The sequence below is a fragment of the Populus trichocarpa genome, chromosome 9 (assembly GCF_000002775.5).
Source record: "Populus trichocarpa isolate Nisqually-1 chromosome 9, P.trichocarpa_v4.1, whole genome shotgun sequence".
Classification (NCBI taxonomy): domain Eukaryota; kingdom Viridiplantae; phylum Streptophyta; class Magnoliopsida; order Malpighiales; family Salicaceae; genus Populus; species Populus trichocarpa.
This window is the reverse complement of record NC_037293.2, coordinates 5,199,309-5,214,416: the sequence shown is the minus strand read 5'-3', so window position 1 is coordinate 5,214,416 and position 15,108 is coordinate 5,199,309. Positions and strand designations below refer to the sequence as shown.

Genomic DNA, 15,108 nt, shown 5'->3' with positions numbered 1-15,108 from the left:
ATTGATTTGGCTTCCATTGATTTTGAAACTAGAGTTCTTGATTCAGGGGTTTTTTTATTTAACGGACACGTTTTTTTTTCCTTTCTATCTTGATTAATAAAACGACACCAGTTGGTTTTTTTGTCTCTAGGCTTGATTTGACATGATCAGACCGATTCTATCTCTCTCTGTACTTATCCATATTGTTGCTGAGAGTTTTTATGGGTTTTTTCTCTAAATATTCTTGGAGGTTTTTTTTTTTCTGGTAAAAAACAAGTTATTCTGCATTGGAGTTTTGCACTAGAGGAGTTCTGGAATGAATTTGATGAGATCATCTGCCATTTTGTTTTGGCCATTTATTTCTCGACATGGAAATTTCATATTATTTTCTGGGGTTTTATTTGATCAATTTGTATTTGATTGTAATTTTTTTGGTTTTATTAGTAGTAGTGGTCTGGGCATTATTGAGGATAGGTTAATCGTCAAATTGAAGAATTGAGAGAGAGAAGAGTGATTAGCAAGGCTCTTTTTTTCTCACTAACACAAGGTCAGATAGGTAAATTGATAATCAATTTGTATCAGATAGTTTTGCATATACAAAACATCAATTGATCTTAATTAATTAATTATAAAATTAAATTAAATTAAATTTTTGTTCATGCTCTAGATATAAGATAGATCATTACTACTATATGAATGTAGGAGAACGAGCATTGATGTGTAATAGGATACATAAATGATTAATTAAAAGAAGGCTATTATTATCTTAGCAAGCTTTTTAGTGCTAGAAAGAGACATAGAAAAGGGAATGATTCTGCCAACCTAAGAAGAAAGAATTGATGAAATCTAGGTTAGAAAGCGATTTCAAATATGGAGCCAAGCTAGGTTTTTTTTTTTTTTTTGCCATGCCGGAATAGTTTACATTGTTTATTTTTTCTATTCAATATTACTAGGATTTTCTAGTTTATATATATATATATATAAATGGTTGTAATATTCTTTTGGAAAATTGATATATAGATTAATAAAATTGAATATTTTGATTATCTCCCTATATTTATAGTGTTTTTAGTCTTTGAGGGTTAACAAGTTTTTTTATTCCTCACTCTTGGTTGCTTCAGTTGGTATTATAGTCTAACAATTCCTAGTGATTTTAGTTAAAGATCAAAGAAGACATATATCAAAGCTCGCTGATTCTTGATGATTAATTATTATGTATTGTTGAATAACTATGTTTGGAAAATGTTGCATAACAAGACGTGTTTTTGTAGGAGGGGACAAGGAAACTCTCTTTTAGAAAAAAAGATATCATAGAAATAATGGTTGTTTTTGTTTGTAATGGTTGTTGTTATTGAAGATCTCAGTGGTTGGATCCATAATAAGACATCCAATACAAATATATTGTATTAGGTATCCATGTTTAAGGGTGTTATGTTAGGGACTCATAATAAGATAACCCGTATAAACGTGTTAGGGATCCATGATAGGATGAACCGCACATAAAAAAATATTTGTGGTGGGTAACAGTTTCTAACCGAGATCTAAACTCAATGACAAGTTCTTTTCAACCCAAAAAGACTAATGTATAAGTTTTTTAGGAAAATAAATATTTTTTTTATTTAATTTTATGTTTTTCTATTTTTATTTTCTAATATTATTATGTTTTTTCTAGTTTTCTTTTCCTATTCGAAAAAGAATAGTTTTTCTAGTTTATTTATTTTTATTCAGTATTACGAGGGTTATATATATATATATATATATATTATCTTTAAAAAACATAAATTTATTTTAAAAATATTCTAAAAATAAATTTATTTTTTATTTTTATTTCTCTCCGACAAAACACGTTTTTATATATTATATGCTGAAATACGAACACAAATTTACTCTCATGTTAAACAGTTTTTTCAAAAGTAAACTAATTAGTTTTTTCCTCCAATCTCCTCTCCTCCTATCCCTTCCCCTCCCACTCATTTCCTTCCCAAACAAACTAGTATCCCTAACATTACTTTATCATAAATTCTGGAATTGGAAAATTGTAAGATGCAAACCAAATACATATATGTATTACGAGTGCAGGTTTAATATGGAAATTTACAACTTGAAATGATAATGCCCTTGCCTATAGCATTTAATTCTTTGAAGTTCATCTTTCTATATATAGTGTCATCATGCATTTAATGCATTTAATTTCTATTACTGTGTCCTAGCTTTTAACCATGGCAACCAAGAAAACAAAAGGAAGGCAAAAGGTGGAATTGAAGAGAATTGATAATCAAGATGATAGATTAATCACCTTCTCAAAGCGTAGATCTGGGATTTACAAGAATGCAAGCGAATTGGTTGTTTTAACGGGGGCAGAAATTACAGTTATAGTATTTTCTCCATCAGGTAAGCCTCTCTCTTTTGGTCATCCTTCGGTTGAATCAGTTATTAATCGTTTTCTTGAAGATCCATCAAGCATGGATAGCACTTACCATCTTGTGGAGGCTCGCCGGAGGATGAGGATTGAAGAACTGGCCAGAAAATATGATGAAATGCAACGTCAATTGGACGAGAAGAAGGAAACAAGCCACCGGTTAAAAGGCAAAAGAAAAGAAAATGATAGCAAGGGCTGGTGGGATGCTCCCATTGAAGAGCTTGACCTCAAGGATCTGATTGAGTTGGAAAAAAAGTTTGAAGGTTACAAATGACCAATAAAATCGCAAAGAACAATGATGGTGCTTCTTCTTCACAGGCACCAGAAATAGGCTATTCCCTTGCAAATGATCCGAACGCTTCTGTTTTTGCTGATAGAAACCATCAAGGTGGGGGGGAGTTCTAAACGACTTCACCCAGATGAAGGCAGTGATGGGGTGTTGTTTAAAAATTAAATTATTTTTTATTTAAAATAAATTATTTTTTTATTTTTAAATTGTTTTCATATGTTAATGTTAAAAATAACTTTATAAAAAATATATATATATTATTTTAATATATTTTTAATAAGATAGTTTATTACCTGTATAAGGTTTATGAAGAAATTCGAAATCTATCGAGTCTTGTTTGTTTACTTACGATTTTTATCTTGTGTGCCTAACGTATGAATTCAATTACAATACACACACATGCACCAAAATTTATATTTTTTCTTTATAAATTAATTTTCCATTGTTTTTCAAATGAAGAAAATTCATGAATTATAATTTTTTTTCTTTTTTATACAGGAACTTTTATAAGTAACGAGGTTATTTTTTCTTATATTTAATAGGTGCCATAAATTTAGTTTTTATTATAAATCTAATATAAAGATATTCCTTTTTTAGTTAACAAGATAAGTACTCTTTAATGATGATTTAATTTTTACATGCATGTTTTTTTAGTTTCACAAATTTAATTTTTATTATATATCTAATATAAATATTTTTTTATTTAACAATTTAATTTTTTCATGATAATTTTTAATTTAAATGTACAAAAGGATTTTTGAAGAGGATTTGACTAAATTATCCAATTCATGTACATCTTTTAAAATTGATATTCTGCCATTAGATAATAATAAATACAAAATATTAAAATGAGTATTGTAAATTATGGTTTTATTTCCTATGAAAGATAGTTGTAATCTTGATGCATATTTTTTTTAAAAAAATTATGGTTTTATTCTGCCATTAGAAAATTATTTTTTTAGTTTTAAATTTTTTTAATGGGTTTGGAAAGTATATTTTAGAGGTTATTTACTGCTTTTCTTTACAAATTTTTCATTTTTTTTCAAATGAAGAAAATTCATGAAGAATACAATTTTTTTCTCTTATATACAAGCACCATTTAGTAATGTAAAAGGTTAAAATTATTATTTTATATTTTTATATTTAGTTAGCACCATAAATTTATTTATTTTTATTATAAATCTAATATAATTTCATTTTTAGTTGACAATATTAGTTTTCATTGATAATTTAGTTCTTGCATGCATATTTTAGTAGTATCATAAATTTGATTTTTATTATATATCTAATATAAAACTTTTTTAATTTAATAATATAACTTTTTCATGAAAGTTTTTAATTTGAATGATATAAAATTCATATTTTCCTAAAAGACGCAATTTCCTTTCCCTAGGCAAATGAGAAGTGTGAATGCCATGTGCCTAAATGAAAGAGAAAGCCTATAAAAAACTGACCCATCCATGCTCAGCCCTCTTCTAGTCGTCGATACAATAGAGGGGGGAGACCACACATCATTTCTGTTTATTTTTATATTTTAAAAGTATTTTTTAATTATTTTTTATTTTTAATTAATTTTTTTGATGATTTTATATTATTTTTAATATGCTAATATTAATAATAATTTAAAAAAATAAAAAAATACTATTTCAATATATTTTTAAATAAAAAAACATTTTAAAAATTAATTATTATTTTAATATCAAACAATCTCTTAACGAGTAAGAAAAGAGAATAGGCTAATCCAAATAACATATAAAAGGAAAATGATACACACACCACCACTCACACACTCATTTTAATTGTTTTTTTAAACACTTTATCAAAGTAGTCAATCGGCTCCAAAATTAGTTATAGTCAGCTTTCTATTAGATTTTTTTAATGTAATAAAAAATAATTTATTTCTTTACTAAATGAAAGGAGTAACTAGAATTTAATATAAAAATTAGGGTGTTATGATATTTGTAGTCCATGAGATGGATCCGTCTCTAAATACAAACTCATAAAAATTAATAATATAAACTCAACCCATTAATATTTATAATATTTACATAGAAAATTAGTTTAACTAGGTATATCTAACCCACTGGAATCCCAGAAATAATTTAAGTAAACTGGATTTATAATTTATAAAATATTATAAATCTTCTACCATTCTTCAAGGATGTCCTACATGCATGCTTTCAATAGATAGAGAAGGATATCCCGCGTGTTAAACATGAACATTTCAACCACGTTATTCCGCTATGCCTTTTGAGTTTTAACGGTTGCAGGCCATTTTTTAAGACAAGTGTTTATAAGATAGTGTGGTTGTGGATATTTTTTAAAATAATTTTTATATTAAAATATATTAAAATGATAATTTTTTATTTTTTTAAAATTAATATATCTAAACAATTTAAAATATATAAAAAAATTAATTTTTAACTAAAATAATTGAATTTTTATAAAACACGGTTTGAGAACGTTTCCGAACGATGCACCCCCACGGACCAACTTTCGACAAGAAATTACCACCACTTGAGCAGAACACTTTTCAAACCATCCATTACTCCATTACTTAACATGTATATAATTAATAAACACACATCTCCACTCACGATGGCTATCATAAGCTCAGGAATATACTAGTTCTGTCCACACCGAATCATAACCTTTTCCCTTTGAATCGGATTCCACTGCATTTCCGGCCCACTAAAAATGGACCGTGTGGCCTTTTGAGTTAGTGGGAAATGGTTGCAAGTCAAAGATGGTGAGCGCGTCAAAACCATAAAGCAGCAAACAACAATTCGTGCGAATTCGATTACCTAAAGGCTACGGACATTAGAAGGGAAAAAAAAGCCGATGCAGTTTACCTTTTGTCTACTTTCTGATCCATTTTGCAATAACATTTATATATATATATATATATATATATAAATCAATCTAACAGTATGAGGCCACTGTGTGCTTAAAACTGCTGTTTTTTTATTAGTGCCGTCTAAATAGAGATTTAGTCAAATTTAATTACTTGTTTATGTTTTTGAATAGTTATAATATGTTGATATAAAAAAAATAAAAAAAATATTTCAATTTATTTTTAAATAAAAAACCATAAATAAACCATCAAGTTGAAAAGCATTTGGCATATTAATCAAAGCCAGTTGATGCCCAAGAACTCAATTGCTTAAAGGAACATTTTATTCAAGATAGAGGTAGCTCATCTCTTCTGTTCTTCCATAAAAAAAGAAGCCAGCCTAATTTCCGATTCACTTGCATGCTAGTATCTTCATTCTTGATTAATTAATGCCTTCCCAACGAATCCACGTGTTACGCAACATAGCCGCTGTCAATTCCTCTTGCTTCAACCCAGGCTGGCTTGAGTTCTACGAAAATCACAACTCAAAATTATTGTGTATTTTGTTTGTGTTGAATTTCGTGTTGAGTAATGGCATGATTGCGCGCAACTCTAGATTGGATCGCGATGCGTTCCCGCTCAACTCAACAATAGATTAGGACATGTCTGTGTCCAAACTTATCCTGAATCAGGACGCGCCCACGTCCAATCTCATGTTCAGCCAAGAATATATTCTGCCCAACTCCATGTTGAGCTATAGGGTGTTCGCGTCCAATTCCCTGTTAGGTCAAAGATGCGATCACACCACTTCATGTTGGGCTATGGAGCGTCTATCCTGATCATTTTTTTATGCAATTACAAGTTAAACTCAACTTCTTCTGAGTTCAGTGTATGAGTTGAACCTAACACTTCTAAGGTTATGTTGGATATCCTGGGTCTGGATTAATATTCATACAATCAGGGGCGGAGCTAGGATTATTTGTTAGGGGGGGCAAAATTAATATAATAAGATATAATATTTATTTTAATTTATTATACATGAGTTGTAAAACAAAACCTACATAATTTAGTTTTATTCAAATAACTTACTACAAATATATAATAACCTTTGTATAAGGTAAAAGGTTTGGAGCAATACCAAATTGAGTCAAAGCAATGAAGTTAATTTCATCTTCATAATATATCCATCACTTTAATGTTGTTGGTCTTTATACCTATCAAATATAAACATACAAAGTATATAAGAATCATTAGCTAAAACAAAACATTATTTATGTTTGATAAACTTTGAAATAAAGCAAAAAATAATAAAGAATGATTCTTACATATTTATTTTAATTGTGCTCGTCGTTCTTTCATATAATAGAATTCATCGATTATCATATCAATTGTGAATCTTTTAGCAATTTTTTTTCTATATAGACAATCAAATAATTTGCAAGAAAATCATCCTCCATCCGATTACGAAGTCTTGTTTTAACAATCTTCATCGCTGAAAAAGCTCGTTCAGTAGGCTGTGAGTTATCAATATTTTTTCTTTTTTTTTTGAAAAAAAAATTAATTCTTCTTATTTTGTTCATGGTTCAACCTAAAATCAAAACATATATTGTAAGAAAAAATTGATAATTTTAGCGGTTCTGCTAAAAACAAAACATAAAAAAAATCCAAGTATAATCAAAACAAACCAATAAAATATATCTAATTAATTAAAAAAAAATCAATATAACAAGAATTCAAAAAACAATTGATAGAACTAGCAGATCTAAGAAAAAAAAGAGCAAAAATGATAGAATTATTAAAAAAACCTCATCAAATTATTAACAAACATCTCAAAACAAAACAAAAATATATTTTAAATTTAAATTACCTTATTTTGTTTGATGAAAGATAAATTAATTAGTAGCTCTGCTTCAATTTTTTGTAGAAAATATTTACTCGCGATTTATGTTTTTGATTGGCTGCAGGATTTATATTAGGGTAAATTGGTGGCTTTGTTTTTTATTTCATAAAATAATGCCTTTATATTTTTTTTCTTTTCCATGTAGGTCAAGAGTAAATTCAAAGAAAATCAAAAATAAAATCACACTTAATTTAGGAGGACCACCTTTTTAAAATAAAAAATATAACACTTCCTCTTATTTAATTACCTAATACAGAAAAAAAAAAAAAAAATATTGCAGGGGCAAGTATTGCAGGGGGGGCCCGGGCCCCTGCTTGTTCCCCCTTGCTTCCGCCCCTGCATACAATATATTATGCATGACATGGGTTAAAAGAATTTCTAGAAATAATTCATCCATCACTTAATAAACTTGTTAAGACTGGTTTGGGTACGTAAATTTGCTTCTGTAGCCCAAAAAAAGAGAGACATGGGATTTTTAACTATAGCGATCAGGCACACTGGGAGAAAGATCGCAAAAAAAAAACACTTTGATTTACACTTTACAGTTGCAAAAGCAAGAAACAAACTGAGCACATCCGCTTATTACAAATATTGCTACAAGACTGGTAGGCTAATTAAAGTCTCAGGACTGAAGGGAGAAACACAAATACTCGTGCCGTTTACCAGAAGATCGTCAGGATTTCTTGACATGCTAATGAAGGCATGTTTGGACTGAATCTTGCAGTAAAACTGCTTAGAGTGAACATTTGGCGGTAAATTTATGTAAATATTCACCTCTTCGAGGGTTTGATCCCACTCAAATACAGTTTTATCTAAACAAACAAGAATCGCACACGCACAAATATCAGAAATCAGAAAGAATATAATTTAAATAGAAAGGGAGAATTAGAGGTGCAGACCTTCACGGACGAAGCTGTGGCGCTTCTCTGGAGCCAATTTCTCAGCCATTCTTTCACGTTTTCGCCGATTTTATTTAATTTCTATTCTGAGAAAGAGAGAGAGCTGTGTATTTGTTGAAATCATAGTCCATTAGAGAACAGAGAGAGAGAGAGAGATAAATCAAAGAAAGGGACTAACCTAGAGAATTTGAGCGGGCGAGCTGCTCTCCGGTAACGGAGATGCATTGAGACTTGGGAGTGTTTTTTTTTTTTTTTTGGAGGGTGATAATGGGCTTTGTGGACTTTCTCTGGTTTACTCAAACGCTCTGGGGGTTCTGTTTTTACTAATTTAAAAAGTGGTGGATTGGGCTTTCTCTAATTCATTGTCATCCTATTGTTGCCCTGTGAACTATGATTTTATTTTGTTTTTTGTTTTGCTTAAATATTTTACATTATATATAAGATTTTTTTTATAAAATATTTTACATGTGAAATATTTTTCAATGGTAATAATAGAAAAGAAAGTAAGTGATGATGGAGAAAAGAATGGTGGTGAGGCAATAATAGTTATAATGAGATGGTAATGGTGGTGTAAGAGAAGATAGTGAGATAATCATGGTAGTTGTGAGATAGCGGTAGTGGTATTGAAGATGATGGTAGTGATAGCAGAGAAGGTGATGATAAGAAGAAATTAAGTGATGGTTGAAATAGTCGGATATTATTATTATAAATAAATTACTATTCATAAAATATTTTACAAAACTTCATGAGTTGAAACAGTGGCGGAGCCAGAGGTTTTTAAATGAGATGACAAATTATTAATAAATACTATATTATGTAGACATGTATTAGAAATCAATTCAAAACAAATATACTAACTCATATAAAGCAAAATTAATTTAAAAATACTTTTAAAATGAAAAAACTTACATTAGAATTGTTATCTTTGAGTTTTCATAATAATAAAATTAAGTTGAGTTACGTAATAATTGTAAATCTTTCGTAAGAAATTCATAGTAAATTACACATCAATTCATCAAAATCCATTTCACACCCCATTAACATGTAGCATGATGTACATAATGCATGGATATGGATCTGGATTGATAGTCTAAATTTATTATGACAAATCATTTTTAAAAACAAAAAAATTATTTTTTTCTTCTTTTTTTTAAGAAAAAACCAACATGCACTGATTAAAATCAGGCTTGCACACACTTGTTAATTCTTATCCAGCAAAACACAAATTGTCTGACGAAAACGAAAAAGAGAAAAAAAAACAAATAAAATATGAATTATTTAATCATCTGTCCTGATTATTTTATAGGAAGACATAAGAAAATTAACATCATAAAAAAACCAATCTCAAGCTAAAAAAAATTTAATTCTACAAATATCAATCTTCACTTGCTGACAACAATTTAAATGTTTGCTTGTTGATCTCGTGAAAAAATTTAGTTCCATATCATAACCAATTCAATTGGAAATGATATAACCTTTAATTAATTCAAAACAATCAAATCAATGCCTATTGTTCAAAATCTTGCAGTCCAATCCACTACCCTTTATCTTTAATTGATTCAAAATATTATATATATCAAAACCTCTAAATTATTATAAACCCTAATATTTTCAATAGTTAATTATAAAAGAATAAAACTAAAATTAAATAATGAAACAAATAAAAAAAATAAAAAAAATTATGCTTGATTGTACTTGAAAAACAATTTGTATAAGGAAGAGAGGAGCTAAAAAAAAGAGTAAAAAAGCTCTTGAATAGTTAGCGGAATAAAAGAAAAGAAAAGGAAAAAGTTTGGGAAAATAAGAAATGAGTTGGGTGCTGCAGATATATTATATATATTATTTATCATTTTAAGACACAAGTCAAAAATAATAACTGCATGTATCAACCCCTCACCATATTATTATATTAATATTATAATATAAAAAAAAATTAAAGGAGCAATTGCCCCCTTTTGCTCTTACGTGGCTCCGCCACTGAGTTGAAAATAGAGATAGCGGTAGTGGTATTGAAGGTGATGGTAGTAAAAGAGATAATGATAAGAAAAAAATGATGGTTGATATAGTTGAATGTTATTATTATAAGTGAATTACTATTCATAAAATATTTTATAAAACTTCATAAATTGAAAATCTTTTCCAACAAATAAACTAATTAAGTTTTAAGGTTGATTTTAAAATATTTTTTATTGACAAGTTTTCCTATTATAAAATATTTTATAGAAAACAAACATATAAAAATATTTTTGAAAACAAACACAAGAAAATATAAAAAATATTTTCTATAAATATTTTAAACAAAACAAATGGATCCTGTAGGCTATAAATATTTTATAATGCAATTATATAGACTCTTATTCCAAAATCATTAGAATAAGAGATATCGTTCATGACTTAATCCACAAATTACAGATCATGTTCAGAGAAACATCAGAGGATGATCCAATCCCAAAAGTATTGTATGCAAACCAATTCTTATTTAGTTAATTTATAATATAATGCTTATAATTTATACTGTTCAGCCTCTTAATCATGCTCTTTTTTTTTTTTTTTTGAGATGTATAGTCATTTTAGTTACTATTTATGAAAACACGTTTATCTCCATATACATTGTATGTATTCCTTTATTCAGTTGATTTACAATGTTTAAATTCTATCTCTTCAACTGTTAACAATTATATTAAATTAATCATTTATAGTTTCATAATTATAGTTTGTTAATGCAGATTTACATATACTCACTATAGAATATAAAATAATAAGGCAAATGATTTACAAACAATCAAAGTTTTCAAATTAAATTTCTATACAGATTGACGTGTCAAGCTACAAGTGGTCAAATATGTTTTCATGAATTTTATATGATTGCCTCCAATAAAAAATAATTGTTTTATATGTTTGTATAATAATTGTGTATGAAAAATTCATTCGTATAATATTTCTCGTAAATAATACTTCATTATTTAGTTAATTTGTAATGTTAAAGAAATACAATGTATGGTTATAGAGTAAAGTAATTAATGTTTGGTTTGTGCACACCTCTGATTAAGGTTAATAGTTAACCTCATGCACTTATTTGATATTTGATATTGTTATTTAAATAATATTTCTTTTTGTTGTTTAATTTGTTTTTTAAAATTCTTTTTTGAACTGTTTTTTCACTTGAAAAAAATCAGATTAATATATTTTTAGATATGTTTTTGATAGTTTTGATATGTTGATATAAAAAATAAAAATTTAAAAATATAATATTATTTTAATACATTATTAATAAATTTTTTTTATAAAAACACTCTACACCGCATTACCGAAAATATATTTCAGACATACATATCAAGAACAAACAAATTTTCAATGTTATTAAACAAATTTCCATACATGATTGTATAAAAACAATAATTAGAGTTATTACTTGTATATTATAATATGTTGTATTATTCTCAATAACTCTAATACCTACCATGATAAGAAGCAGCGTTTAAAATAATGATAGCTTAATAAAATAAAAATATCCTAATTAGAGGAAAATAAAAAAAATATTTATTTTATATCAAAGAAACATCTAACTCAACATGTGAATCTCCAATACATACTTTTATAAACTCTAATATTATGTAATACTATATTTTATAAACTCTAATATTATGATAAGGAATTATTAAACATGGGAATTTAAGTCATAATTAGATACCCTCAAGGATATAATTTTATAATGTTTTTTTTAACAATTTATAATTAATTGAAATAAATATAATTGGTTTTGAATGAGGGACGCATAACAAATGACCTGTACTTTCTAAATTAAGAGAACAAAGAACTAACCATAAATGTTTTTTAAATGTGGCCAACAAATGTCATTATGACACTTGTTAATAGTCATTTATAGTTTAAATCAACATATAGTTTTGTTTTTTGCAGCATAATTTATATTATATATAAACACTTAAAAAGTTTCCATATAATATAATATTCATTTAATATCTTTAGTTAACATCTATAAATGTTGGATTTTTATTCCATTCATTAACTTGATTGAAAAAACAAGATTAATATGTAGAGAAATTTTATGGTGTTTAAAATGTAATTGTTAAGAGAGAGATAAACAAAAAAAAAAAACAAGAAGAGAATTACAAAAATATTTTTTTCAATATGAAATAGATTACTAATTTTTTTTTTATCAAAATCAAATATGATTTTCTCTATTTTCTTTTTGTGTATATCTTTTTATATACTGTAAATATTCAATAATTAAAGCTTGAGCACTATAAAATTTTTTATGTATGTAATCAAATAATGTTCAACATGTGTTCTAAGAACAATCATTAGCTTTTGTCATTTATAAATTATATAATTTATAAATGGTATGATATAAAAGATAATGATCACTCGTTTACAATAATATGTCGGGTTGTTTTTTGCGACTCTAACACCCGACAAACGCAATTAAGATCGATTATATAAAACTCGTATTAATTTTTACGGCTTTAACAACAGACAATTGTGATTAATTAAGATCAATTAATTAAAACAATGAATCATCCTATATGATCCAAAGATCAGGGAATATGCAAATTAGAGGAAAGTAACAAAAAGACTAATTGATCTATATCAAAGAAGCACATAAACTAGAAAACTTAACATGATGGGTGAGTTGGTAATATATAATTTTATAAACTTTAATATTATATTAAAAAAACTATTTGAGACTAGAAATTAAAGTCACTGATGAACCTTTAGAATATTATTTTATATTATAGTCTGACAACCAATAATTAAAAATAAAAAACCAATGAGGTGTCTATGTATTGCCATTTCTAAATTAATAGAACAAAGAACATACCATGATCTTTTTTTTTTTAAATGTGGCCAATACACACCATTATTACATTGGCAAGAGTCAGTCATTTATAGTTTAAAATCAACATCTAGTTTTCAATACTGCAACATAATTTATATTATAAACACTGAAAAAAGTCGCCATATAATATAGGATTCATTTATTTATTAACTTGATTTAAAAAAATGCAAGAATAAAATATGTAATCAAATAATGCTTAACATGTGTTCCAAGAGTAATCATTAGCCTTCTCCATTTAAAAATTATATAACTCCAATTAAATATATTTAAATTGAAATGACAACTTTATTACATAATAAGGAGTTTTTGTTTTTATAGTTATAAATGCTTTTTAAAATATTTTTTTATTTAAAAAATATTAAATTGATAGTTTTAGTATTGATATTTCTGGATAGTTTTGATGTGATAATATCAAAAATAATTTTATTAAAAAAAAAATTATTTTAATATATTTTTAATTAAAAAATATCATATATATATATATATATATATCCAGTGTCGTCTTTATAGAGGGATTCAAGGGAAATAATCAAAGCGATATGGAACTAAATCTCGATAGATAATGATAATAAAATCACTCTACCACTTATAATATCTAATCGGGTATTTAAGTTATTTATAAAAAATTCTATCCACCACTTAATGAGAATTTATACTTCAAGGTGGCCCGTTCAAGGTGGCCCGCACGATATTACCATACATACACTTAACACATTCAAGTTTCCCTTCCTATATATACATCTCCATTCTCCAGCAAAGTACTGCATTCAAATTTCTCTTCCTACATCTCCTTTCTCCAGCCAAGTAGTGCCATCATACATATTCTATCTTGCATCTTATTTTTTTCATTATGGAAGCCAAGAAAACAAGAGGAAGGCAAAAGGTGGAAATGAAGAGAATTGTAAATGAAGATGATAGATTAGTCACTTTCTCAAAGCGTAGATCCGGGATCTACAAAAAACTGAGCGAGCTTATCACTTTAACCGGGACAGAAGCTGCATTCCTCGTTTTTTCACCTGGTGGTAAGCCGTTTTCATTCGGCCACCCTTCAATTGAAAATGTGCTTGATCGTTTTCTTGAGAATCCATCGAACGCAGATGGCACCCACGAACTTGTGGAGGAGTATAGGAGGGCGAGGATCGAAGAGCTAACACAAAAGTATGATGAAATGCAACAGCAGTTGGATGACGATAAGGAAAAAGGCAGCAAGTTGAAGGATAAAATACAAGGTAATGAGAGAGGGGATTGGTGGAATGCTCCAGTCGAAGAGCTCAACCTCCAAGAGTTGATTGAATTGGAGAAGAAGTTCGAAGGCTTACGAATGACCTTACACAGCAAGATGAAAGACAGCAGTAATGGTGCATCCTCTTCACATGCTCCAGAAGTAGGCAACCGGTCAGCATCTCATGCAAATGATTCAAACGTTGCCTCTCATGGAAGTAATTGGGGCGTGTGAAGTTCTGAACAACTTTGTTGAAAAGGCCTGTTACCTTTTTAGGGTTTATGTTTACAAAGATTTTTAAATCTATTGTTTTGTTTATTTTGTTTAGTTTTAAGCTTTGTTTATTTGGTTTTATATATCTAATTTTGTTTATGCCAAAGTGTGGTTGTTGGATTACAGATAAAGATATATAAAAATAAATTTATTTATACAGATGCGTTGTGTATATATGTATAACTGTGTGTATTATTAATTTTAAGGTGAATTACAGTGATTAATGGATAGTGTCTTCACACTCACCTAAAGATTTAATATAATTCTATGTAAAACCATGAACTCTCTATCTAAATATTTAGTTTGAAAAAAATCTTTAATATAATTATATATATTTTAAAAATATTTTTGTCAGACAAAATATTTAGATAGGTTTTTAAAAAAATCCAAGGGATTGCCTTGAAGTTTGCTCCCTTCCTTCACTTTTGGAAGATCA

At 27.5% G+C, this 15,108-nt stretch overlaps 2 protein-coding genes and 1 long non-coding RNA gene across 3 annotated transcripts; 2 read left to right on the top strand and 1 right to left on the bottom strand.

Annotated features, from left to right (window-relative positions):
* The first annotated feature begins 1,760 nt into the window (after window positions 1-1,760).
* Window positions 1,761-2,957, top strand: LOC127905795 (agamous-like MADS-box protein AGL62). Its single transcript, XM_052455942.1, has one exon. The coding sequence runs from the start codon at window positions 2,199-2,201 to the stop codon at window positions 2,670-2,672; it is 474 nt and encodes a 157-aa protein (XP_052311902.1). The 5' UTR covers window positions 1,761-2,198; the 3' UTR covers window positions 2,673-2,957.
* A 4,838-nt stretch (window positions 2,958-7,795) lies between these two features.
* Window positions 7,796-8,603, bottom strand: LOC7481477 (uncharacterized). Its single transcript, XR_002983572.2, has 2 exons — window positions 8,320-8,603; window positions 7,796-8,232 (listed from the first exon to the last, which is right to left on the bottom strand). It is a non-coding gene; the product is annotated as an uncharacterized LOC7481477 (long non-coding RNA).
* Window positions 8,604-13,961: 5,358 nt separating this feature from the next.
* LOC7468563 (agamous-like MADS-box protein AGL29) lies at window positions 13,962-14,814 on the top strand. Its single transcript, XM_002313344.4, has one exon. The coding sequence runs from the start codon at window positions 14,028-14,030 to the stop codon at window positions 14,631-14,633; it is 606 nt and encodes a 201-aa protein (XP_002313380.1). The 5' UTR covers window positions 13,962-14,027; the 3' UTR covers window positions 14,634-14,814.
* Window positions 14,815-15,108: the final 294 nt, after the last annotated feature.